Raw genomic sequence first — 27,263 nt, forward strand, 5'->3', positions numbered from 1 at the left:
TTTATATTCATGCATCTACTGTGAATGTTTGTAATAGTATTTAGTACACTAGTGATAATTTGATAGAATAATAACATACTTCATGTTAATGGCAGATATAATGATGACATGAGCTTTAATTTTGACAGGAGCATGTGAGACAGCATTTTGTAGACATGTTTTTTGTTTATTAGTCCGTATCACAGACTCTTTGTTTTCTGATTCCTGCTCTTTATCTTCTGACGCACCACGGCGACAGTGGTGAAGAAGTTTCCCATGAACAGAATAAGGAAGCAGAGACCACACACCAGGACCTGACATCACATGAAACAAAAGAGAAGAGTGAGTTGGCATAATTCATTTGACTATTTTAAAGATTAAGTATTCAGCATTAATGTGAAGTGACGTTAAAAAAAACATCCTGATTTCACAAAGGAACTCCACCCATACAACAAAGTATTACAAGTAGGCTTTCAGTTATATTTTATATGAAATGTGAGCACACTAAGTCGTCTTTTGGTGTACACAAAGGTAGATGACAGATGAATACAGGAAATCTTAAACCTGGAATAAAAACAAGGACCAGATGATTTAGTAAAACTCTAGTGACCGTAAAAGCACTGACCTGCCATTCCTTACAGTCTGGGAGCTGAGCCATTCTGAACAGAGAGAGGCCATTGAAGAGCTGCCAGAACTACAAGACAAAACATGAGGACTTAAGGGTTTGCTTTGTTAAAAGTGAATAGAAATAGCTGCAACTGCACAAATACAGAACCGCTAAAGATTAAACTTTGATCAGGATCAAGAAAAACCAAAACATGGTCACATTTTATTGAGTCTAGAATGACATCAGCATTTCTTATCAGCTTTTCGGTGTCCTCCAGTCTAAACCATGAGACAGCATCATGTGTAATGCAACCTCACCAGTAGAGAGGGGGAATTTCTCAAGTTCAAATCAGTGACTGGACTCACATGACCAAAAAAGAGGAAGGGCAAAAGAAACGTCAGCCCTTTCCACATCCACGACTGAAAGCCCTCTAAAAACAGAAAGCAGACAAAAGCATAAATCTCTAATAGTGATTTAATGTTAATGTCATAAACCAGCATCAATATTGTAATACTCTTTTAATTAGGATATGTCTGTCTGAGTGCGTCTGTGTCCTTGTATCTCACCCACGGTCAGATCCATGTTGTGTCTTTCTCCCAGAGCTCGTAATCTGTACAGACAGCCGCTCTGATAATAGCACTGCAGACACTGAACAAAACCTGTGTGTTCCACATAAAACAAGCTGTGATCAGGCTTTATTTTAATTCAGAAAACTTGGGACCACAAATACAGTAGCTCAAGTACTTTGACCCTACTTTGGTACAAAGAGTAGGCGAGGAACTGGTTCCTGAATATCTTGTACAGGTTCCCATCTGGCCTTTGGTGTGAGAGGAAGGACGTTTGTTTTAACAGAGAAAAATGTTAAATATTCTAAATGTATTTGCAAGCATCATATGAATGACATTTTCTGAACGTTTGAACGTGTTTAAATACAGTCAGAGATCTTTTCTTCCCGTACTCACCATGTCAGCATTACACCCGACAAAAACGCTGAGATGTAGTGATGAAAAACCCACCAGCCTTTGATTCTATGATGCAGGACACAAGTTATAACATTTTTATTTATTTTAAATGACATGATGGCAAAAAGATTAATTACCTTTAATATAGCAAAAAGTGAAAGTTAGTTAGTTAGTTAATTAGTCTCATGTGGATATGGATTTTGCATTATTTAGCTGGTATGGCTAGAAGGATGGTGGGCCGACCTGGAGCCATTGTTGATGAGGATACTTTCCCTGATAGTTAGCGTACAGTAGTACCACACCAGCAGGAAATTGAGGATTGCATCAAGAAATCTAAAGTCAGGGACACACAGTAAGACAAGTTTTGGAGTTATATGTACGGTGCATCCAGTTACAGTTTGCTAAACTTGTTATTACTGCTGATGCTCACCTGTAGCTCACAAAGAAATAGCACATGAAGGAGAACAGCAGCAGGAGCACTGTGAGGTACAGCTTGAACTTCTCGTACTCGTCTTTGTAGGCAAATCTAACAAGGATGTGACAAATGTATGTGTCAATATCACATTAAAGGCTTTTCAAAACTGATAGACCAAGGAAATGTTTGATTAGCAAAAGAACATTACAAAATAACAAATGGACTTATGATGATGATATTTGGCTTGTGTGTTGGCCTTAATAGTCGTTGCTCACTTTGACTGCTTGCTGAGAAGAGTGACATTCACATTTCCGAGAACCAGACTGAGATACAACCTGCAATTTAAAACCACAATTTTATTCTTCTTATTTTACTGTTATAAATGTAGACCAACTTGTATTTTAGAATTTTTGATTCAGTAGAAATCGTCACCCATTTTTCTTTGGAAGGAAAGCCTCCATTTCAAAGAAAGCATTTGGTCGTGTCTTTATTTTCTTTTTTATTTCCTCCAGTGTTTTTGTATCTTCTTCTGATGGTCTTGTGCTGCATCTGATGGAGGATACAAGTGCATAAGACAGGTCTGTATCATTGAGACAACATGACATGTTTGTGTGTTTATTTGTTGAGCTACTTCATTTATATCACTTAGTATTCTTTCACTATGTGGTTCTGTGTGTGTATGACCAAATGCACTGTATCTATCCATAAATGTTACTATTAATATATAGTATTTGTATATCTACTTTTTCACAAGGTGGGACACCTCCATCAGTCTATTGCGCTGATTGGAAATGGAGGAAGAGCAGTTTTTTTGTAGTTTGGAAATTTCATCCAGTTTCTGTAAATACAGTCTGTGGATCTCCTGAATGACAAGAAAATGTTGTTACATCAATAACCAAATTATTGTATATTACAAGGAGCAGTTTTTGAAAAACTGGCAGATTACAATATAGCATGACCAAGAAATTTCACAAGAGTTCAAGCAGCTTTAAGATGGTTACACAAGACGTTTAGTTCATGCATCTTCAAAACATTGTGTCGTTTGTTTCTGGTAACACAACAGCAAGAAAAGAGTGGGTTAAGGGTGATTTATACAACCGCTCTATGTTCATAATCTGATACTGTCAGCTGTTTTTAATCTGTTTCTTACCTGAAGTTGTTGATACTCGTCTTCCAGACATTTCCACTCCTCCAGAACGTTTGGTAGACCTTGGGCCATTTTCTGAACACAATCTTTCACTACACTGGCAGCAAACCAATCTTCAAAGGACGCCAAGTAAGGTTTTTTATTTGTTTAACCACCAAGAAAAGACTCGCACATAATGCTATGTTGAAGTATTTCTCTTCTGGGTGTGTATCTCATCTCCATGGAAGCTTTATTGCATAAGGTGAACTTTGACTGGTTCAAATGTGCAAGATTTTAACTTGGACATTGTTCTGTGGACATTTTCTAGTTATCACATTTTTAGGTTATCACCCACAGATCTTAAAGCGATAGATTATTGTTGACTGTTTTATATGAAATGAAAAAAAAGTAGAGTTCTCCATTTTTACCTTTGCCGTGATTGACACTGCCCCCTGTTTATAAGACTCTGCTTTTGAGCATGCTTTTTTCCCCATTATATTTTGCTTGTCACTTACTCAGCTGCACAATAGCAGCATCTGGTGGATGGAAGGACAAGTTTAGATCAATTACCTTAGAGACTGGGGTTGATGCGGAACATTAGGGCTGTAATTTGATGGCACATATGATGAATTGGTTGGAACAATTGTTGTTTTGAGAAGGAAATTGATGAAAAATGATATTAAAGTGTAGTGTTCTAATTTGAAATGTAAAACCTCTACATTAAAGACTGAGAGCCATGGTAGTGCAATGGTACAATTACCCTCTGATCAAACTTAATAGTATATAAAAAAGGGCTAGTACTTCAACCATGAATTAATATTTGAATTTTAACTCATGGTTTAAGACAAAAATAAACAGAGTTTGCACTGTAAGTTGAGACATTCTTTAAGAATTGAATGTAGATAAAGGGATTGATAACTGAACTTAAACTGAAATATAGAGGCAAATTGCAACACAGTTTATGATAGTGCCCTGGTGTACATGGTTGATGCAAGTGTGGTAGGCTATTTTATATTGTCTTTCAGAATGGCAAGGTAAGTTGTATCCCATCCATATTATACCCTGTTCTTAAAAAAAAGCTTTCATTTCATATATATTTTGCATTGATAGAATGACAAATAAACAGGTAGAAAGAAAAGTAAACCACATAATTATTTTTTTCAGTAGAAATCGTTTGCCCCCAAATAGTGAGTTAAGTTCTTTTATTTTGAAGGATTCTGCTGGCGGAAGTGTCATTGTTGACGTTTCGCAGGACCACACGATAGCGCATGCGCACATATCTGACAGCGGCCGGTTTATGTATTGTCAGAGACAGCTGTGTTCAGTGGGAGGGCAGCACTGGAGCCTCACAGGAGAGCAAACGTTCGTTTCATCAATTTGTCTTTAAAAGAAGTAGCTTGCTGGTTGATCTCTGGACATTAACGAACTCAAACTGGGATAATCTAGGTTAGTCATCACAAAAACAAAGGAAACCTTAACAATTTGATGACAAAGGTAAGATGTCATTATATTGGTTCAACCCCAGCTCAGCTAACGTTAGCTTCATTCAGCTAGTTTAGCTAGTACGCTATCGTTAGCTTGCTAAATTAGTGTAATTTAACATTTGTTACAACTTCGCATGTAATTGAGAAAATGTGTTTTTAATGTTATCTAGCTAATATATTATCTTTATATAAACCTTTCCGCAAACGCTGCAAACAAGGCAGTTCATACTGTCCCATCGACAATGAGACAGAGCCACAATAAAAGCTTCAATGTAAAGTGTAAACTATTTTAAGCAGCTGATTGATGAATTAGAAGCTGGTGGTTAAATCGCAGGATGAAAATGACATGACCTCGCTATTAACAAGTCCTGCATCTGCCGTAGTTTTTCTGATTGGTTTACGGTTTAAGATTTATTTTAATATTGATATTTGATAAATATAAACATTTACTAGGTACATTTCCTCACTTGCAAATACTTGATTGTCTCAATATATATCAAAATACATGTAATAACTTGGGGTTTGGGGTTAAGTAGTAAGCTTGAGGATCTGAATTAAGCTATTCCTAAATTGGCCTTTGGCTCAATAAAGTATGTATGTATCTATCCATCTATCTATCTATCTATCTATCTATCATATTTGTAGTTTAATTAGTGATTAGTAAATTGTTACATACTTTGCTCTTTATGAAAGTTATTTTTTCAGTAAACTTTTTAATATTTCTCTGTCAAGAATAAATACTATTTCACTCTCGCTATATAACTTTGTGTGGGTTGTGTTTGTTTTCCAGCTGACAGATAGGAGATGTGTGCTGCAGTCTATGTCCTGTCGACGGTAACGGGCTACGTGCTCACCTCTGCCCTGCTTCTAAAATGCCCAAATCTTTTGCACCGGAAGAAGAAAGAGACTTTCCTCAGCAAGCACATTTCCCATCGAGGAGGTGAGTCGGTCATTCTGATTTCAGCTTTTAACATGGTTGATTTTTACTCTCTCTCTCTCTCTGTCTGTTGTAGAAGTATAGGCACACTGTTCAGCATATGGCTACTTCATTCAATTGAGATTCAGGTTTGTTGATAGATGTAATTATTAGGTTTGCATATTGTGCACTGTATTTAATACTGTGCGTCAAACAGGCCATTGGCTATTGATGCGTATGTGTGTCCCACAGTAATGCAAATAGAAAGAAATCACCACACCCAGCTTTGTGTTTACTTTTGTATTGCAGGTGCAGGTGAAAACCTGGAAAACACCATGGCAGCTTTCAAGCAGTGAGTACACCTTAGTCACTGATAAAGCTTAATGATTGAGCTTGATAATTGTGATAGATTGGAGTGACCACAGTTGTTAGATTAGCAATCAATGAATTTTCTTTAATTGGTGATAAATACAATGTGTGTACTGTGTTTCTGCAGTGCTGTGGATCTCGGCACCGACATGCTGGAGTTGGATTGCCACCTGACGAAAGATGAAGAGGTGGTGGTATCGCATGATGCCAACTTGTGCAGGTCCACTGGCATCAACGCCTATATCTGTGACACGAGCTACGCTGTGAGTTACTGCTCTGCAATTACAATTAAGTTTATTTTTAACTAGTTAGTTAACTAAGCCCTTTACTATTTTCTAAACATTTTTCTGGATCTATGAACTGTTTTGCTGCCCCCTTTCATTTTTCTAGACAACCTTCATAAAGGACAATGATTATGTTGCGTGATAATTTTAATAAAGTTAAAAGTTTAAAAAAAAAAAAAAATTTTGCACTCTCCATGAAAAGATCCCTGTGGATTTTTAGAACTTTAGTAGCACTATAGAGCTGTTCTTTATAAATGGTTCCCATTCAAGATATGCTCTGACATGCCTACAAAGGCAGGGAAGAAGAAGACTGCAAGATATTAAACATGTAGGGAACAATGATGAATCGAAATACATTAAAAAAAGTTCACTAAATGCAAAAATAACTTCTGGAACCTTTAACAGAGGCGGGACATAGAGGTCAAAAGGTCCACAAATATTTAGTTTAATAACAAACCAACTCAAACAACAGTTTCATTCTATGTTTGTGTCTATATGAGGCAATAACATTGACTGGTCATGTGACTTAATCATATGAGGTCCATACCAAGTCCCCTGATATGTCACATGCATGATGAACTTTTGCCTGATAAAAAAAAGTCTGATTCAGCAGAAATCCTCGAGTCAGTTGATTGATTGTTGCTCATGAATGATTTTTGCTAATTTTGTTTTTACACATATTTGCTGGCCTCCACTGAAATATCTTGAAGCATTAAAAGGCTTCAGCTCCAGTATTTGTGTGTGTTTGAAGGTCAGACAGTTAAATATCATATCAAAAGAAATGATACTAACATGACTCCAAAATGAGACATACAGCTGTACAGTTTTATTGCTCTTTGACCCTGGAGCTAAGAGTTCTTCACTTAAATCATGCTGCTGTTTTGTGGTCTCTTTGTCTGTTTCTCAGTCTTTTCTGTAATGACCGTCTTTAATGTGAAACACTCACTGGATCTTACATGTTCTAACTCATCGCTGTGATTCTTGTCCGTTCTTGCTCTTTTCAGGAGCTTCCGCAGTACCTCTGCAAGCTGGGTGTAACTTTTCAAAGGGGTGAGCATCAAATACACATGACTGATGGAATTACTACAATTAATCTGCAATATAACCTAAAATAACTCCATGAAGGAAATGTACTTAGCTGCAGTGGAAATGATTGACAGACTTGGCCCAGTGTGCAGCCACTCGTCATGTTGACTATTATCTGAAGCTAGCTGTGATTTCGACCCGTCCTTGTCTGTGCAGAGTGTTTCTGCGAGGGGGGAGAGGACAAACGCATCCCACGCCTCACGGACATTTTTGATGCATTTCCCAATACACCTGTCAACATTGATATCAAGGTCAACAACGACACACTCATCAAAAAGGTTTGTTTGCGTTTTTTTCTTTTGGTTCTTTATCTCTTTCACTATGTTTGCTAATTTTCAGTGCCATGTCTATTTAAAAACTTTAAAGATTTTAAAGACTTTAAGATGACCATTTTTTATAACTTGTATGTCCTTAAAGTGGTTACCTCACTGTCTATCCAAAGTTTTATTTAAACAGGAAGACATTGAAACGTACACCTATCTTACATGTGCATGCCTAAAGCTAAAGGAGATCATCTTAAAATGCAGCCTACTTTCAGGACTCCAGTGGTCCTCAGTGTCAGACATTGATTGACATTGATTGACAGGTGTGAATCATGTTTCACACCTGTCTACCTTCTTTTTTTATTCAGTTTCTGCAATAACAACTCTAATGCTTTCAGGTTTCTGAACTGGTGGTTAAGTACGACAGAGAGCACCTGACCGTCTGGGGCAATGCCAGCAACCAGATTGTAAAGAAGTGTTACAAAGAGGTACATCTACTTAAAATCTACAGTATATCTCCGTTTACTTTCAGTCCAGTAATCTCAAGAAGTCATAAAATAACACTTGCTACCAGTTATAGTATATACTTTATACTTATTTTGTTATGTACTGTACTCTGTTGTCTCTGTAGAGTAAATCTGAGATATGTAAATCATATTTTAATCTTAATTATTAATGCATGCTGTGTCATCAATTAACTCCTAATTAGGAATTTGACCCTAAATCTTGACTTTGTGTGTGTGTGTGTGTTTTAGAACCCTCGTATTCCCGTGTTGTTCAGCTTACCAAGAGTAGTGCAGCTGTTGGGTCTCTTCTACACCGGTCTTCTGCCCTTTGTTCCCCTCAAGGAGCAATTTCTGGAGATCCCAATGCCCTCTATTCTTACCAAGTACGTATACACACCTACATATAGAGATACAAATAGGATCAAATAAAAACAAAAGATGCACTTTCCAGGAGAGGTGTGCACATTGTGCATCGACCTTCACTAATACCCCTTTCCCACTGAAATTAGCATGTTGACACGGGTTTTTCAGACCCTGGAAGACCCGCTTATATATGCAGATTGTCTCTTTTCCCATTGCCAGTGAAGTATTCTCCTGTCGGTCTATTTTCTGCTGCGTCACCATCTGATGTCACAAACACGCCGGAAACGGGGTTAGTAAATAGTGAAGATGTTACGGTGGTTAGGTCTTTATTGTATCTATTACTCATTCAGTCTATTTATCAAATTCGCCGGCGACAAATTTCGAACGATGTTCAAGCGCTGCTTGGATGGAGACGGGTGGAATTGGTAGCTGAGATGACAAGGAGTCGCTGACATTATCAACAGAGCATAAGATCGCACCGGAAAGAGGGCAGAGATGAGCGTGTTGACACAGGTTTTGTGTTCCCATCAATGCTGATTGGCGCCAAGTTGATAATTACCCGGGTCTACTGCAGAGTCATTTGACCCGGGTCTGAATGCCGATTATAACCTTTCCCATTAAGCAAAAAAGCCTTAGCGGTTTTTTTGACCAGGGGGAAAGCGGTTTAACAGAGTCAGTAGTTGCACAACTCAACAAAGATACAAGTCCTTTAAAGTTCTAGTTTGTTCATAGGAAACAACAGTTTGTGCTTACAGACCATCTCAAATTACTAGAAGAACATAAACTCAAATAGATATTGGGAACACTTTTTAGCTGCCGTTCATTAATTAGCCCAAACTCTCATTTATAGTAAAAAAAAAAAAAAAAAAAAAATGAATGAGTTGTTAGACAATGTTTGTTATTGACTATGAAAATATTAGTTTGACAAAAAAATATTAGCAAATAGATCAAGGTCTATTTACTGGGACACTTCCTGCTTTGCTGCCTTCATCAGCAGATGGAGGCCAGGGACAAACCTTGAACAGAGACAGAGACACTTTACTGAAGTTTCAAACTCTATCTGCTGACGAACATCAAGATTTGCAACTTAGAACTCTTGAAATCTTCCAGCAAGTGGATGTTTGTTTACAATATGTGTGAAATAGTTTGTTGCTTCCTCTTCAGGTCAAAACTTTTGTTGTTATAATCAATATTTTAACGGATTTGCACATGATTTTAATTACATGGACTTAAATTTGATATATTTAGCTCTTTAAAAATGAGCTGGCTTCCTTTGCTCGGGTGGACCCACTCCACATAGTTCCCTCTTTGCAGCGTGTCCTTTCCGTCTCTGTTATCTGGGCCACGGAGCTGTTTGAAAGATGATCTCACACTCGGTAATTAAGTCTTTAAAAGAAACATTGACACCCTTTGCCTGGCGAGTGTGTGTTTGAAGATCGTAAGGATCAAGGTCAGAGAGCTGATTATACATGCCACGCATGCATGAAGGATTAAAAGATTCATTTTAATTTACTTCTGTAAAGGCCACTAAAGTATTTATGTTGTACAAATAGATGCTCAATACATCCACCTCCCCTCAAATATAAGTATCATCATCACTGTGTTGTGTTCATTGAGCTAGACATTTCATTATGTGATTAAACCGCTCACATTTTCTTCCAGCCCTCCTCATTTTACATCTGCTTTAATTAATGGTTTCCTTAATTTCCTATAATTAATTTGAGGGGAAAACATTCCTTCCTGTATTTGACTGGAGTCATTATGGCTCTGTATGATCATTTTGCAGTGAGGCAGCATTGATTGTTAGGAGAACTTTTCTGACACTTTTGTCCTATCTTTGCAGACTAAAGGATCCTAACAGTTTAACTCGGAGTCAGCGAGTACTCATCTGGCTTGCAGACGCGTAAGTCAACGACTTGTCTGAACATGTGAATTTCTGATGAAATTTGACAAGATAAAACTCACACAAACACTGCCATACCTCTGCTATGCTTGCAAGTTCTCACTTATTATTCTCCTCTTGCAGTTTGCTGATGAGGAAAGCTCTGTTTAAGCATCTAACTGCCAGGGGAATACAGGTAAAGGTGCTGTTATAAACCCTCAAAAACAAGAAAAAAAAAGCTTTAGGCCTTTATACGGATTTGAAGACATAGTGGTAGTAACAGTGTATCGAATGTTAACATTAAACAGGGATGTGTACAGAATTGTGTCAAGGTTAAGTAACTTAATATGATTCATTTTCACTTTCAAGAAAGACTACAAAGTATTGTGACTGAGCCTGTCTGTGCTTTGAGAGCTGTTTGCTGTTAAGCTCTAGTTAAGAGCTGTTACTGGGAAATGGCCAATGTTTCTACAAGTTCAAAAATAGACTAGAGCGGCCGCTAACACTGTTGTCAGGGTACAGAGGCATTCTTGAGCTTTGTGTGACCCCCTCCTCTGTGTGGTATGTGCGTTTTTAACTGTGCGAGTCCTGCTCCTGGTTTCAGGTGTACGTTTGGGTGCTGAATGATGATGAGGACTTCCAGAGGGCGTTTGACTTGGGAGTCACAGGAGTTATGACAGATTTTCCCAGCAGGCTTAAAGACTTCATGGACAAGAATGGCATTTCTAAGCTCCAGTGACCTGCCAAAGTGTACCCCACCCCACAACACTGATTATCCTTCAACCTGATGACCTGCCAAAACCAGCCCCCCAACTTGAACCCCACCTTCACACCATGCATTCCAGCAGGGTGACTCTCGCACTGTGTTTGACCGTGGGTAGGGATCCCCGATATGTTCTGAAACCTGCGGTGGTTCGACAAACCTTTGTATTCCCAATCACATAAAATCGCAGCTGCTTACAAGCACACAATCTTTTTAAGGATCGATAAAATGGGACAAAATGGCCATTAAAATATAGTGTTTGCAAGTCTTATTAATCTTGAATTTCATGATTCTGACTTTCGACTTGAAAATATTTTTGGGATGAAATTATTAAACCTTTTTAACGCCTATGATTAAAAATGAGTCTGCAGTACTACTGGTTTGAGTATTGTGCCAGTAAAAACACTGACTGACAATGCAGTTGCATATTGTCCGAGTTCATTTACCAGCAGCTTTACAATGTTATAAGCTCTGATTTTGTCTCTTTTTTTACAAACTGACAACCACTTAGCACTTGGAATAATACTCCAATACAAACAGATATTTTTATAGATTCAGCCAAAAATTTGCTACAGGGTGCCGACACTCAAGTCCTCGGCTAGTTTCAAATGAGCAGTGCACTTACTGAGATGCCACTGCTTCATATTGACAACTCAAAGGCACATTCAGCTGAAATGTGGACTGCTCTGTAAAAAATACTGTTTTATATATTGTTTTTGAAATACCATGTGTTTATATTTAATAGCTCTGTTGTTTGTGTCGTTGCCTAGTCTTGAATTAAGTGTCTGAAATGACTGAGGCATTGTTTCTCCTTTAATGAATCTGAGAGAGTAAACTTGCACAAAATTAGAATGTGAATTACAAACTATGAATCTGGGCTTTAAAGTGTATTGTTGGTACAAAGAAGCACTGATACGTGTTTATAGATTGCTTCATTGCAGTCACATGACTTCCAAATGTATTAAAGGCAGCAGCTCCCTGGCTGTGGGTGCCGCAGTTTAAAAGTTTAATCACCATCAAGATTATCATACCACTGACATCAGCTAATCCAAACTTGTGACCACAGAGTGAGGATCATTCATGAATGTAGTATTGGTTGAATGTATTGTATGGTGTTATGGTGTTTCACAGTTAAAACAGTATTGCTGTTTTATTTTCTTTAGTCTGTTGGGCATTTTGTATTTGCGCTGTCACTGAATGGTTTTCATTCTTGCAACCTTCACTGATGTTAGTCTAATCACTGACATTTAACATTGTGTTGGGAGCACCTGCACATCCAAAATCATTATTCTTTGTGAGACAGTCTTGTGATCTACCAATCATAATATAGATCATACATTAATGAATATACTCAAGAATATTTTGTTTTTATTACCTGTGTTGTACTGAGTGTAAATTTGTTTTGCATGCTTAAATGAATATGTGTTAAGCTGTAATGTTTGAATATGATGCGACTTTGACAAGTTGTGAGACCTAGCTGCTTAGACCTGTCAAAATGCCTTATCCCAAATGGTGTATGGAATTTGATTTACTCAGATACTCTTAAAAACATCAATATCAATAAAAAATAAACAATATTGTTATAAGACATGTGTTTATAATATCTTTATAATGCTGCCTCTGACCGCTGTGGAACACAAAGGTATGCCAAGTTATGTTAATAAATGTTTGCTAACCACCTTCAGACGGACAGGAGGTGGCGCAGTAGACTTTAGGTAATATAGAAGTAGCGGGAAAGTTAATGATGCTGGGCATGTTTGTTACATAAAAGATACCTGCATAGACATTTGCTGGAATTTTAAGGTGTGGTTTTCAGGTATTCCCCTGCTTAATATGCCTTCATGTAACTACACAGTTACCCCGTAGTATTCATTCTAGAGAATTTAGTTTTAGAAATTAGATTCCAGTCGTCTAATTGGTTACTCCCTTCTACCGTTGACCAATAAGCTCAGTGTTGCTATGCCTTATCTGTTGGCTGATTGGCTAGTAATGCTGTCATTCATCCTTCAGTCAGTGTGATTTTTGGCAAAGATCCTCAACTCGGTCGTCAAGATAGTTCACGTCCCCTGAAGCGTGCGCCTACATATGACAGGCCGTGCTAACGGTCGAGTTTGCGCGCCACAGGTTAGTACATGGAAAAGAATAATAACTCACCTAAAAGCAATTAGATTATGTTTTACAGCCAGGGTTGATTTTTAAAAACAAAATAGCAGTGTGTGCAATACTAGCAACTGTACAAAAAGTATACTGTCCTTGTATGTGGTACAGTTGTTATAGTAACTGTCTTGTTAAGCTACTTTTCTGTTACTGCATATACAAGAGCAAACACGACACAAACTGGTCATAGTCAAACACATTTACATTCAAATTAATGCATCATTTGTTAATTTCATACTAACAATAAATACAAACTGTCATAATAACAAAAATAACACATACTGCGCCAGTAGGAAACGGTGTTGTGAGAGTATTAGCATGTTTGATTACGTACATGTTTGTAAGTTATTAGGTGAAATCATTCTGCCAAACATCTTAAATGAACTTAAAAAATCTGACACTGGACAGAGAATGACCATGGCCCACTAAATAAAAGAATACGGGATCTCTACGAACACGGAAAGCAGTAGGAGTGAACCCTCTCGCTCCGGCTGGCTGTTTCATCACTCTCTCTCCCTCTCTCTCTGCCTCTTCTAAACTCTGCTGGCATCGTTTCGCGTCAAAACATTGCGTCTCTGCAGGACTCACCAGAGCAAGGAACAGAGAGAAGAGGAAATTTGTCTGGAAAGGAATGCGAAAGGGGATTTAGGATTGGCACTGCCACGAGGAAAACGAGGAGGTGCGACATTTTCTAGGCTACGTGGAGAACTGTTTTTCTTCCCTTCAAAGGTAAAATGATTTCCTCTGCGTTATTTTTCCACTTTGGTGCATATGCTGCTACGCACTGTTATCATGTTCCTCAGTAAATTTTATTCCTGCGTGGATGTAGCTACATACTGCCTGTTCAATACTTTTTAAACGAGGCAACTTTTAACATAGGCTGCAGGTACACATGCTGTTATTTAACAATAAAAAAGACAAGTTTATGGTTTACTGCCATCATCCATTAAATGATTATATAGAAGTATTTTTATGCTTGGACTAATGTTTCCTTTGTTGATTGGGATGCTGAGGTCTACTCCGCAGTGGAGCTGTACAGTATCTAGTGGTTATTATAGGGACACATGCTGTTTGTGGTGGCAGTCCTGCGCCATCATCCCCGTGCGCGCGCTTGCTTGGCCGTGATGGTGCACGTCAGCGCTGATCAATGCGGGTTATCATGTAATACGCTCATGTGACAACCAACTCTGACGCCAATCACCTGATTCTCATCGATCTGTCAAAGTCATTGCAGATGTTAAAGCTCTTTAGAGTGTGGGTGGTTTGTATGTAGGCTAAGTGTGTGTGTGTGTGTGTGTGTGTGTATGCGTGTGCATGCGCATGTGTGTGTGTTTTCAGCATTGCTGATCTCAGGCATCCCCGCCATCTGTGCTCCGTGTGGTGGCTGAAGTTCTGCCCCAGATGAAGTGCGCCACTGCCTGTGACCTGATTCATGCCAATAATCAAACACGTACACTGTAGACTGCAATATTTCATGCTTTTGTTTATGTATAGATGTGTTACTACAGGTGATCGGTGTCACTCTACTATCACAACACAAGTCAATGGCTGGAGATGGTGTAATACAGGCCTACTTTACCAGCCAGAAACATCTATTGAATTAACTTCACATGAGTCTAGCTTAGGAATGGAAACTTTTATCATGTCTGTACCTTTGCCCTTTTTCCATCTGTTTTTATTGCAAAGCATGCAATACACATAGTTATTGATCCTGTGAGGAGTCGATACGCAGGGATCGAAGATGGTGTTCAGACAGTAGCAGGCCTTGAAAGATGATCCTCCACACACAGACAGGACTTGTATACATAAACAAAAGTTGTGTACAATGTGTTGTGCCTATGTTTTCATAGGTCACATCGCCCTTTCTCTGTTTATAGACTGATTACCACACACCAAAATGCTGTAGAAAATATGTGTGAATATGAATCAGTATTGTATGTCATAACCAAAGTGACGTGTTTGACCGTGGGTAGGGATCCTTGATATGTTCTGAAACCTGCACTGCTTACACAAACCTTTGTATTTCCAATCACATAAAGATAATAAGATAAGATAATACACATTTAAACATAGTTTCCTTGGATGTATGAGTGTTTTAAACACCTGAAAACATGATGCCTACCTCTCCATAGAGGACAAAACAGAGGCAGACAGGCAACAACAAGACGTGAGCAAAGATGCAACATAGCAAAAGTAACCAGACACACACACCTGGGATGCAAGAGCATCGCTTCATCAGTGAGATTTGATATGAGGGGGAAGGAGAGAGGAGTTTTTCCACCTCCAGTCAGTGATGTCATGCTGCTGTATGCTGCTGGCCTCGGTGTAAGACTGAATGGAGAACAGGATGAAAGTACACGAAGTACAGAAACTGTCGGTGCAGCTCGTGGGCAGGAGAGGACACGCAGCTCATCCAAAGCTGAAGGGACACACGCTGCTTCTTCCCTCTTTCTTTCTCTTCTCATTTCACCAACTCCCTGCCCCTGTCTGACTCCCACCCCCCCCATCCTCCCCCCCGTATCTCTTCCCCCCCTTCTGTCCTTCTCCTGCTCTCCATCATTGTCAGAAACAGCATCAGCAGCGGCAGCATCAGTGCGTTACATAACAAAGGTTTTTTTGTTGGGATACAAGGGCCCTTTTGGCTGCGGAGACTCGTGGCACGTAGCCTTTTGTGATGACACCCAGAAATGACCAGAATGGACAGCTCGGTGACCTCAAACAACCCGCGGCAGAACTGATGAATAGACGGAGTGACAGCAGAAAAATAAATATACAAACAGATCAGAGGCGTACAGACAGTTATGCAGACAGCGTTTCATCCTGGGGTGTCAGTTTTGCTAACATTTTGTGCTGTTGTCTGGATCTCTGCGATCACTCTCTCTACTCATCTGATCATTTATGCAGTTTCTTTTTCTACCAGAGAGGGGTTTTTTTAGTGCAAAGCAGCCCCGATTGACTCTTTGTGTCAGCGTTTTCAGCCTGTCAGCATCCTGCGTTCTGACAAACAATGTTGCCTTGCAAAATGATTGTCAAGCATGTCCGCCCACTAAGAAGAGTGTTGCCCTCTTCTTGGAAACTAATTGTTGTAAAATGTCAAACAGCTTCACAGTCCAGCCTCCGACATTTGAGGACATTTTGCTCTGTTTAAGTCGCTTAAGTCCTCAACCTGCATTTCTTGTACCTTGTGTTTACTTATCTCTAAAGTTACTTATTTCCTAAGGCAGTTGCTGGAGGATGCGTTTGAAACACAGCAGAATAGGTCTGCATTATATAACATGCTAAATTAAAGCCATAACAACTCTGTAACAAGTTCAGAGTTATTTCATCATATTACATTTAATTACATATTCATCCAAGTCTGTTGTTGTTATGGCTTTAATGAACTGATTCTTCAGAGTCCGACTGCAGATTATAAACAGGGAGAATCCACACGGATTATATGTGACCGATGAGTAGACGTGTAACAACAGCGATATTTTAATCCATCCCTGCTGCTGAATGTCACTCTGATAAGGGCACATTAGTCCTGTGATGCGCTGCTCTACATGTGGGTCGACTGCTACAGCGTCATGTAGAGATTTTTCCACAGCTGATAGGTTGAGTAAACTTTGCCTCTCAGCATATGTAACATCCACAGTTTAGTCATTCAGTCATGTCTTTTTATCCGGAGTGACCTAGTGCACGTGCAGCAAAACTGCGGGGGCTCAGAAAGACACGCTTTAATTTAATGTAATTAAATTTGAAGCTTAAGTTTGAGGCTTACATTTGTAGATTACCTGCAGTACCTTAGAGTAATTGTGAAGCTCTAATCAGGCAGATTTAAGAGATTTCCTTGTTTAATTGATGAATTGTTTGTGCGAAAAAGTAAAAAATAAAAGCCCATCAAATATTCCTGAAGCCTATGATGCCTTCATTGTGCTTGTTTAGTCTGACATGAAACTCAAAGATGTTCATTTGCGATAATGAAGGACAGGAAATCAGCAATTTTTTAACATTTAAAAGGCAATCAGGGGCAAACATGCCTGTTCTGATAAATACATTACCTCAGAGGACTGGATGTCACATAAACTTCTTTCTTATGCTCAGTCCTGAAGTGACCGAGAGGATAAAAGCCACTTTGGGTAAAGCTTCACAGAGTGTGTGTCTGGTTGTGTGTGTGTGTGTCAGGGGTCAACTCTGACAACTGTACTGAGCGTGTCTTTGTGCCCCGATCCCACGCCGCTGGCACCGAGTCAGAGGAGAGTAAACAAGGGCACGTCTCACTGCCTTATTCACTTATATATCCTCGGTCCTTCCCATCAGCACCGTTATCAGCCTCCTTGGGACGCTAAAAACAGTCGTATTGCAGGGCAGTAAAGTAAAGAGGCCTTTCTTTCTGTCTCCTGTTTGTCCTGGAGTCTCAGAGGCCTCCTGCTCTCATTCACTATTTTATTAGTTTTTTCCAGATGCTAAAGTAAAGACAGACAGGAAGGAGAGGAGACACAATAGGACAGCATTATGTGAAGGTGATGAAGCAACTCATAAAAACAAGTTACAACAGAATCTTGTTGAGTCAAAATCCTGCGGTTTTTGTTCAGTTCAGAAGGTTGTTTTTGAAGGAAGGAAGAATACAGTTCATAGGCAGGTAGACACCTTTATAAAAAGTAGCACTGGGGAATAAAAATAGATAAGATTGTGTGATTGATAGAGCTACAGCGAATTAATCACAATTTAAGTTGCATTAAGCAGTAAAACCACAATGATTACATCTGAACTATGAGGTAGAGAGCACAGGCCCAGGACCATTAAGTTTCCCCTGTACAGTTAGTCAAAACAGACTCCTGTCCTCCCGGCCCCGACAGTCTGGGACGGGTTCCCAGGCCAGCTCACTAATCTGCTCAGTCACCAGGGCACACCAGCAAAAGTATTTTAAGGGCTCGGTCTGTTCGGATATCATGGAGCGAGCAGAGCACGATCCTCGCAGTAGTGCTAGGCTAAGCAGATTATCTCTGCAGCCTCATAGACTTAAACACAGACTGTGAGCTAGCTGTTCTGCCCGTGTGTCCTGCACTGCACAGATTAGTAGAGACAGCCACGACTAATGATTGTGGTCATTATCAAACTGCTACCATATGTTTTTGATTGTTCTGTCTATAAAATGCTGAGCTGAGTTTCCACAATGATATCAAACACAAAGCATCAGGCCCTCATAGTTAAGAAGCAGGAACCAGAGAAGCTTGCTTAGACAAGGGTATGAAGTGATGGTAGCTGCTTTTTTTTTAAGCTTAATACTAAGCATGCTAATGTGCACAAAGAAAATGCTAACATGCTAATTTTAGCAGACCATTGTTTACCATGTTTAAAGCTTCTGTGAGGAGTTTTTTGCTTGTTATGAAACAGACTGAAATGAATAATGATGCCTCTACATGACCGATGAAAGTAAACCAGACCATCAGAGACAAAACTGATTATTTCTAAATAGGTATTTTTAATGCCTGAAACTGCTGGCGGGGGGTAGATGTCAGATGAAGTGGTTAACTGCATGCTGCCTTTGTTTACATCTTTGTTTACAAGTGAGTGATACATATGATTGTTAAAGAAAGCAGGATGAGATTTTTTGTTAAAAACCACCACTTAAGCATGTACAGGACAAAATCAGCAAGAAGATAAGAGAACAACACAAACCGAGTTCCTCACAGTAGCTTTAACATCTTAGTTTAGCATGCTAACATTTGCTAAGCAGCATTAAAAACAAAGCACAGCCAAGACTGATGGCATAGTTCCGGTAGTCTTTAGCTCTAAATACCTGCCTGCCTGCCTGCCTACCATGCCTGCAAATACCTCCATTGGTCCAAGATCAGTAAGTCAATTACCAAGGGAGTCGAATGACAAATGTTCATTGTAATTCATCCTTTGAATGTTAAGATATTTAAGTCTGGACCAAAACATAGGACAGTAAATAGTGAAGCACTTTTCAAAATAGTGACCTATTGATTATTTTAATGTCCCCAGCAAAGAATGTTGTTAACAGAGTCTACATGCGTCATGTTTGAATCTTCTTTATTATGATTTCTTCAGTATTTTCAGTGTAAATCTGACATGTACTGACTCCGCCTGGAACACAGACTCATTAATAATGCATGACGCCTCGTCACATCGTAGCCTGATGATGTTTAAAGAGTTTCACAGACGCGAGCAGGTTGCAAAGCAGACTGTAATCCCATCAGCAATTATACACCTGTGGCTCAGTTTCCGACGGCAGATTGAGGAAGCAGCTGTTACACAAACATGTAACCTTGAGCCGCTCTTTCATCCTCCCTGTGCTCAGGTGTTCGCCTCCCAACCCACCGCCCACCACGGCCCTCACCTGTGTGTTGCGGTGCTTCCCCTGTGAGCCGACCTGGGCTGGCAGTCCCTTCTTGCACCGCCCGCCAACCCCGCCCATGGTCAGAATGACGCGCTCCAAGACCTTCCAGGCGTACCTGCCGAGCTGCCACCGAACCTACAGCTGCATCCACTGCCGAGCTCACCTGGCCAACCACGACGAGCTCATCTCCAAGGTAACCCGCGGCGACGGGAGCACTTAGTTTCAGTGGCTTGACTCATCTTACCATCAGTGGTTGCCCCTGTAAACCATTAGCACGGTGCTTACACTCAGGCAGCTAATTATAACAGACTGAAGAAGAAAGCAGAGTTCACAAGCCGATGTACTTCATGCTTAGTTTTATCACAGGAAGTGTTTTACTTTAGAAACAAAGTATTTACTATGTGAGGCTTCTCTTTATACATTTATAGCACATTTAATACGACAGCATTTACAATGATTGACAGCAATTAAAAGAAGGAAGACTGGATAAGGAGTAAGAAAAATAAACAGCAGGCTGAACACCTGTGTTTGTGTCAGCCGCCACCACACGTCTGCCTGTGGATGGATTATGTTATAAGCTGGTTTGTGAATTGGATTATGAATGCACTATCACTTTTTCCACTTGCGATTATGAAAACACGACTCACCTGTGCACAAAGACCCTCGGCTGGTTGTAACACAGCTGCGCTACGTGAATCTGTGTAATGTGTCTCTTTAGCAGCAGCTCTAGTGTTGTGAAAAATAAAGGCCTCGCGGTAAAGCTTCCTTTGCATTAGTCAGCAGTCGTGATCACTATTGAATGGGCTGTAACTGTGAGACATCTATTTAAAGCAGATATTGGAATTGATTTGTTTTTAAAAGTGGAGCTGCTTTTAAAGAGGAGGTTTGTCTCAAATCAACATGTGGGTGTCATTTACAAGGGCTCTTATTCGACTAAAGCCTTATAAAAGTATGCTTGTATCATTTTATAGAATCATTACACTGTGAGAGGCTCGATTCTTGTCTCAGTCTTTCCCTCTTTATCTCTGCAGTCGTTCCAGGGCAGCCAAGGCAGAGCCTACCTGTTCAACTCAGTGTGAGTATCCCTCTAAAAAAAGCATTTCCACACAAATGGCTGGCAATTGACGTTAGGACAAAATGTCCTGCTTGCTGGAGTAAGACAGGACACAAGTGAGCCAACACACTCAGGTTAATAATGCATATTGTTTTTGAGGCCTGTTCCTCTGAGTGCTGTCATTATCAGCTGAATTGAGTGTGAAAAAATTAGGCTGTTTCAATCTGTGCTCCTTTCTGTATGAGTGGGAGTGATGCAGTGACTCACTCTGAGCACATCATACAGTACAAGCAACTTGAGCCACTCGCACTAAATCAGATTTTATAACTTTTCCCCCTCGCTTTCTCTGATTGTGCCTCCTTCCTTCTCTACTTTCCTCCCCACAAACGCACTTTCCCTCTCTCAGGGTGAACGTCGGGTGTGGCCCCGCAGAGGAGAGAGTGCTGCTCACAGGCCTGCATGCTGTAGCAGATATCTACTGTGAGAACTGCAAGACGACCCTGGGCTGGAAATATGTAAGTGTCCCAGGCTGATTTGATGCACAGCACCACAAACTGAATCCAAGGTTAGGAGACGATAAACTGGGAGGTTGTTATTATAGCACCCCCTAATTTTATTTGCACCCTAATTATATTTGGACCTCCTCTTCTCTCAGGGTCAAAGCGGGGGTGCAGCTGTGGGATAAATTAATTATGGGGCGGATATTTCCGAACAGATGGAGATATGAAGCAGTCTTTGTGTATATGTTATGATTTTTTAGTGTTTTGTGGAAGTATAAAACATGGATATAGCATGTCAAAATACACGTGCAGGTTGTGTTTAGCACAGGTCATATTTTAGGTCCCATGTCAGGGTAAACTGAACAGGATCAACACATGTTAGCTGTCTTCATATATCATTCGAGCTGAGCATGTGCAGCTGTCACTGGTGAACCCGGTCAGCATGGAGGTGAGAGTTTACACTATAGGGCATGTGATTGTACCCTTAGATGGTTGACACACACACACACACACACACACACACACACTCACACTCACACACAGTATCCTTGTTGTTTGACTCCTGAGAAGGCTCCATTGAACAGCTCTCTTTGCCTAACCTCTAACCGTAACATTCACCTCTACGTGTCCAACATTACACCGGACTCTTTAACCTTCCAGTCTAAAAATAACTATTTTCCTTATGACGCTTGGTGAACACCTGGTGAAGCAACTTTAAAAGTAGACACTTTTCTGGGTAGCTTCTATTCTTGTCTGCACCCCAAAGAGGTCACATGCATACGAGCACACAGACACTAGATAGGACTTAATGGAGGGCTGCCATTAATATCAGCGGCAGTGGGATTGATTTTCTGCAGCCATCAAAGTTCTATCGAGAGGCTTGACCTACTGCACTTCTAAACTGAGAAATCTGATAACGTACGCCTGCGGCTCTGAACCAAAATAGCAGAAGACAAAACAAGGTTTAGACACTCCACAGTCGAAGAACATTTGTGTCAGCCTACTGACTCTCTGACACTGTTTTCAAAGGCTTACAGTGAGTGGGCGGTTTTCAGCAAGTACTTTAAGCTGTTAATGGACTTGGAGAGGAAGAAGCATTGCTAATCATTGATTAGCAATTTCTGCTTGAAATACAAAAGACATCATAAAAATATCTTCAGTTATTTAACTTCGAAGTTTCCAAAGAGACACTTCTAAGTTTGTAAACTTGGATTAGCTGCTTGCTTCTCTCACTGTCAAGTACTCTCCAAATTTGGGAATATAGTAAGTGGAACAAACTGAGACAGGATTAGCACGTAGCCGCCTCTGCAGTTTTGCAGGTCCACATGATGACAGACAACTGGTGAATTATACATGTTAGCTTCCATTTAATCCTAAAAATACCTACACAAATGCACATATAAGAAGTAGGAAAATTAGCTTGGAGTAATACATTTTAGAAGATTCTACAGCAACTCCAAAACCTTTTAAGGCTGTACTTGAGTGCTTTGAGCGAAATGCTAACTTTATCGTTTTTAAGAGCTCACAATGACTATGCTAATACACAGATGTTGCGGATGTTAATTCAGTGTTTACAATGTCAAAGCTGTTGTTATTGCTACAGCTATGATGTAGCAACAACAATGTTTGCATGCTAATTTGGCTAATTAGCTTTTAAAGTACAGCTAAGGCTGATAAAATCGTTCTTATTTGAGGTTAAAGTGATAATCTTGAAGATTTTCATGTAAATAAATGTCTGTTAAGTCACTATTTATCACTGAATGAGGTAACACAATGGTGATTGAGCCGATGGCCCACTGATGAAAGCCTGGGTGTCTGTGGCGACTTTCGCGGAAAAAATCACAAGCGGCGCCCAGTTAGTGACACGTTTTCCATCACCCAGCAGTGGTTGGTCTGCCAGAGAGGGTAGGCGAAGCTAAGCGGCTACTTTTCCAGTCTCTGCAAGTGTTGCGACAATAATATACTATGGCTAAACAAACAAAGAAAAGATCGATGACTACAGATACAAAAAGAAACAGATTCCACACTCGGATGAAGGCAAACAGTCTAAAAAGGAAAGCGACCATCAGTGAGGAAAATCAAGTTACAACCCTTACAAAGGGAGCCAACCATAGACGTCTGGTTATCTGGGACGTAAACTCCCACAATTACCGTTTATTGCCATAAGGTGTCGCCAACGAGAACAGAACTGAGATCTTCGAGATTATATCTTTAAGCAAAAAAAAGAAGGTTATTAGCCACGAGGGAAACATTATACTTGGCTGGCATCAACTTTGACGTCATGAAATTTGAGCTTTTAGTTTCAAGTTCCTATAACAGTACCTCAGTGAGCCATCTTAATGGCAGTTGCAGTCATGCGTTTAAATGGAAAAACGTAAACATAAACTGTGAAAATTAATACTCATGGCGTGAGCTGATCGATTTTGACTTAATTGAACAAAACTAAATGGAGCGATTAAGCTTCTGTGCAGCTCAGACGTTCTTTTCTGGGCTTTCTTAGAAATCTCTCTCTAAGTTTCGAGAGGAATTTTGGATTAAACACCAAACAAATGCAGGTTACAGCCTGAAAAATGAGAGCAGATGTATCTGTGTTTAGTGTCGTGAGGCTCAAGCCTGTAGCCTTTTGTTTTTTGCAGTTTCTTAGTGGTTAGAGACACATTTATGCACAGTATAAGGTATGACAAGCCCGTCTGGTCAGAGTTTTGGTTCTGCAGGCTCCTCTGCAGTGTTCAGACTGACGGTTATGTAACTGCCTCCAAAGAGCCAGCAGCAGAGACAGACCATGACTGAGCCAAAGATTTTCAACAGCTAAAAAGGCTGTCAAGAGCAGGTTGTTTTTATGCTACTTGTGACTATTCTGCTCTCTGTCAAAGATATAATGTGGTTTATTTTTGTCCATCTGTCATTTGAATTAAAAGCTGTCTCTCTGTGTCTCCTGTCCTCTGCCACGCCCTCCAGGAACACGCCTTCGAGAGTAGTCAGAAGTACAAAGAGGGCAAGTTCATCATCGAGCTGGCCCACATGATCAAGGACAACGGCTGGGACTGAGGGAAGAGCAGCCGGGACACGACCACAACAGAGGGAAGAGGGGAGGGAGGGGGCTGGGTGACTGGATGGACCGACGAATGGATGGATAGATGAAAGGGAGGGAGGGGGTCGTGTGTGGTGGGTGAGTGTGTGACTTTGGTTTGGCTGATTTACCATTAACCTCTGTAACTCTCTGCCCATCCCTCCCTAACCACGCCTCTTGATGTACACACACACACAGACTACACACACATGTATACATCAAGGTCCCAGACATCCCAGCTTGACAGAGAGACAGACTGGGCAGGCTTGTACGCAGCTAGCAGGACTAGGTGACTGGCCAGCAAGGCCAGCATTTTTTATATTTTACTGAAACCTGATCGCTTTTAAAAGAGGTGACACTCCTTCTATAGCTGCTAGGAAATCTTTCAGAGGAAATTTAGCCAGAAAGAGGCCAGAGGGGCCGGTCTGTCAGGGTTCTTGGCCTTGGTTGGAGAGCTGCAGGGCATTCACTCTGTCACCAGCCTGAATGAGATGACCTAAGATGATTATAGCAAATCCAGCTGATCGGGGCCATGCCAGCTGGGCCAGTGATGAGGCCTGGCGCTGAGCCTTGGCACTGAGGCTCGAGCACATGGGCGTTGGGTTGTGGCAGGGATGGAGGGGGAGGGGGGTTGCAGGGATCGCCGCCCACCAGGCCGCTCACTCAACGTTGTGGGGAGAGGAAGATTGTGATCCAGTTATGCAGTGGCTTTGATGGCTTTTGGCTGGGATCCACTCCATGACTTGCCAGCAATGCAGCTCAGGACGGGGCAGGGTGGGCCGAGAGTGAAAGAGATACAGGCGGACAGCCACCAGCTTGTCCTAAAACCTCACGGGAATTTGCCCTCGCAGCAGCAAAGAAACTCCCCGGGGTTTGTATTCATCCTTCAATAAAACAAGCTGTATAAAGCGATCTGTTGATCCGTCCCATGTTATGTCTGGTTTTGGCGGACGCATTGCTGCATCCACCTTTGTTACTTGGCCAGATAGAATTACACAAAATAAGCGTGTCTCAGGTGAGCAACTTTGGCTGGGATTCCCAAAGGTTCACGAGCACTGTGAGAATCTTTCAGCCCTTGTAGGTCGATTAGCGAAGGTGAAGAGGCTCTGCAGGCGTGGCAGGGCAGCTAATGATCAGTCAGATACAAACACAACCCCTGCTATCCTGCTAATAGAAAAATGGCCAATGCATGACTGGTTTCATGGGCCAAGGGAAAAAATACTAATAGTGAAAAAACTCACCAAAAAAGTGAGTTAATACTTTTTCTGAAGTACTAAGATAGAAACACAACCACAGAGGTGTGTACCGCAGACGCATACGTATGAACGGTATGGACTTTTAGGCTCTCTTTCAGTCTGGGATGGCTGCTGTTTAACTGCTGTTACACTGACTTCACTAACTGGCCGTCACAAATCGCTATAATAAAACAACTGAATGAAAAATGTAGTAGATAAAAAGACCTTCTTTGGCTCCTTAATGCACAAACATATTCTCTTCTTATGTTTTCCCCCAGTTTTAAATCTTCCTTTTTATATTTGGTCGACCTTAGTTTGCTAACTAAATATTCCTCGTGCATCACGGGCCTTAAAGTTATGACACCTGGGTAATATTTCAGATAACATTAGCGTTGCTCAGGAACCTTGATGCTTTTCCTTGCTAAGGCCAGGATCCTACTTTATGTGCTCAAAGTGTCTCTGATGGAAATGTATAATCATCAATTGAGAGAATCCGTCACAGCTGCCTCCATCCTGTGCGAAATGCAACGTTAATTCATGCATGAAGTAAAATCAAGTGTTCTGACCAGTTCTGTGCTCGGTCCTCATCACATTTTTGTGAACAGGAACATTTTGTGAGTATTAGAGTTGCGATTAAATCTTGTGCTGTAATACAACATCTAATCTCAGTCCATTTGAGCAGTGAGATCTTTCTGCGATGGCACCGAAGCTTTAAAGATTAAATGTGATCCTGGTTTAGAGAAGTTAAATTAGTTGCCCTGTTTGTCACACAGTTTCCTGACGTTACGAACATTGCTCAAGAAGTTGCCCTGTTTTTGGCGAGTCCCGTTTAAAACCCTCCAGATACCAAATTGCTCTCTTCAGTAACACCCAGCAGCTGACTGCTCAGTCGGAGGCTGCGACATTAAACCCAGCACAACCAAAGATCCCACCCATCAACAATAAATTGACCAAACAAAAGAACTCATTTTGCTTGGGCAAAGTGTTGCAAAATGTGGGCGTGTGTATAGCTGAAAGCCAAGGTTGTGGATAGCCTTTCTCTGTGATATATATAATGCATTATGATTTTGTAAACAACAGATCTTAATATATGAATATATTCTATTTACTGTATTCACCATGAGGATTACCGTTCATGTCAACCTCTGTGTTACAGACTGTAAATAGTGTTAATGTATTGTGTTTTATCTATGATCCATACGATGATGAATGAATATGATTTAGGTCATGTCATGCTTTCTCTCTGGTACCCCACATTGGCTGTACGATACTACTTTTTTACTGAAAATGTTTCAATTTTAATGTCTTTTGTAAAGGAGGATGCTGATGTTGACTATATATCATTGGATCTTCATCTAATAAAATGCACCTTGATATCTGTATGGAATATCCTGGTTGTTTCTCCTTATGCAACGTTATATTTTGATATTGGGGAACTTTTAAAGAACACTTGTGTGACATGAGTGATTTTAAAAACAAGTTAAAAATAAATATGCATTGAAGAAGCTAAGAATGCTTGACTTTTAATTTCTAGTAGTCAAGCTCCGGAAACACAGGGTCGTACATTTTGCCCCAGTGTCTTTTGTGAAACCATCCCTGCTCATTAAATAGGCCACACCTTTTCAACTTCACTATACTGTACAACACTGGCCTTCTGTTAAGAAATTTAAAGTCTGAAATCCATCTCGAGATAATCCTGGTGACATCAATAAGCTTAGTTTCTTATGTCTCAAAGCAAGACTATAAATTTTGAACCGTGACCAAAGCAGCCGCAAGTGACTGAAGTCATGCTAAATTCTAAACTCTTGAGTTACACAGCTTCTTTACAGAGAAATAACTAAAGAAGGAGAGTGGTTGTAAAAAAAAAAAGATTAACATTTGATAGATATTGGGGGC

General features: G+C 40.4%; 3 protein-coding genes across 4 annotated transcripts; 2 read left to right on the top strand and 1 right to left on the bottom strand.

The window, feature by feature from the left end:
* Window positions 1-179: 179 nt before the first annotated feature.
* On the bottom strand, window positions 180-3,182 carry LOC138597178 (ion channel TACAN-like). The gene is made up of 12 exons (XM_069668741.1): window positions 3,114-3,182; window positions 2,707-2,825; window positions 2,396-2,512; window positions 2,239-2,298; window positions 1,979-2,074; window positions 1,792-1,881; window positions 1,549-1,614; window positions 1,342-1,403; window positions 1,153-1,245; window positions 952-1,016; window positions 605-673; window positions 180-293 (listed from the first exon to the last, which is right to left on the bottom strand). Exons 1-12 carry the CDS (start codon window positions 3,180-3,182, stop codon window positions 180-182), a joined length of 1,020 nt encoding a protein of 339 aa, XP_069524842.1.
* Window positions 3,183-4,423: 1,241 nt separating this feature from the next.
* gdpd1 (glycerophosphodiester phosphodiesterase domain containing 1) lies at window positions 4,424-12,552 on the top strand. Of its 2 annotated transcripts, XM_069668445.1 has the most exons (11): window positions 4,424-4,583; window positions 5,364-5,513; window positions 5,799-5,841; window positions 5,986-6,121; window positions 7,147-7,192; window positions 7,385-7,506; window positions 7,890-7,979; window positions 8,247-8,380; window positions 10,204-10,263; window positions 10,387-10,438; window positions 10,847-12,552. In XM_069668445.1, exons 2-11 carry the CDS (start codon window positions 5,378-5,380, stop codon window positions 10,979-10,981), a joined length of 954 nt encoding a protein of 317 aa, XP_069524546.1. In that variant the 5' UTR covers window positions 4,424-4,583; window positions 5,364-5,377; the 3' UTR covers window positions 10,982-12,552. The 2 variants fall into 2 exon arrangements, with proteins under 2 accessions (XP_069524546.1, XP_069524547.1); XM_069668446.1 differs by lacking the exons at window positions 4,424-4,583; window positions 5,364-5,513 and adding an exon at window positions 5,595-5,638.
* Window positions 12,553-13,715: 1,163 nt separating this feature from the next.
* Window positions 13,716-26,754, top strand: ypel2b (yippee-like 2b). The gene is made up of 5 exons (XM_069669064.1): window positions 13,716-13,891; window positions 19,470-19,701; window positions 20,540-20,583; window positions 20,969-21,077; window positions 24,021-26,754. The coding sequence occupies exons 2-5, from the start codon at window positions 19,585-19,587 to the stop codon at window positions 24,108-24,110; spliced, it is 360 nt and encodes a 119-aa protein (XP_069525165.1). The 5' UTR covers window positions 13,716-13,891; window positions 19,470-19,584; the 3' UTR covers window positions 24,111-26,754.
* Window positions 26,755-27,263: the final 509 nt, after the last annotated feature.

Source organism: Semicossyphus pulcher, unplaced genomic scaffold (genome assembly GCF_022749685.1).
Source record: "Semicossyphus pulcher isolate SPU_LCO1_2020_fin unplaced genomic scaffold, fSemPul1.0.p SCAF_19, whole genome shotgun sequence".
In the NCBI taxonomy this organism is placed as follows: domain Eukaryota; kingdom Metazoa; phylum Chordata; class Actinopteri; order Labriformes; family Labridae; genus Semicossyphus; species Semicossyphus pulcher.

Coding starts and splice junctions, on each gene's coding strand:
- ypel2b (XM_069669064.1), top strand. CDS start 19,585: ATGGTCAGAATGACGCGCTCCAAGACCTTCCAGGCGTACCTGCCGAGC. Junction 19,702..20,539: donor ACGACGAGCTCATCTCCAAG/GTAACCCGCGGC, acceptor TTATCTCTGCAG/TCGTTCCAGGGCAGCCAAGG. Junction 20,584..20,968: donor GCCTACCTGTTCAACTCAGT/GTGAGTATCCCT, acceptor TCCCTCTCTCAG/GGTGAACGTCGGGTGTGGCC.
- LOC138597178 (XM_069668741.1), bottom strand. CDS start 3,182: ATGGCCCAAGGTCTACCAAACGTTCTGGAGGAGTGGAAATGTCTGGAA. Junction 2,513..2,706: donor GTGTCCCACCTTGTGAAAAA/GTAGATATACAA, acceptor ATCCTCCATCAG/ATGCAGCACAAGACCATCAG. Junction 1,615..1,791: donor CTCATCAACAATGGCTCCAG/GTCGGCCCACCA, acceptor CCTGCATCATAG/AATCAAAGGCTGGTGGGTTT.
- gdpd1 (XM_069668445.1), top strand. CDS start 5,378: ATGTGTGCTGCAGTCTATGTCCTGTCGACGGTAACGGGCTACGTGCTC. Junction 7,507..7,889: donor ACGACACACTCATCAAAAAG/GTTTGTTTGCGT, acceptor TAATGCTTTCAG/GTTTCTGAACTGGTGGTTAA. Junction 10,264..10,386: donor CTCATCTGGCTTGCAGACGC/GTAAGTCAACGA, acceptor CTCCTCTTGCAG/TTTGCTGATGAGGAAAGCTC.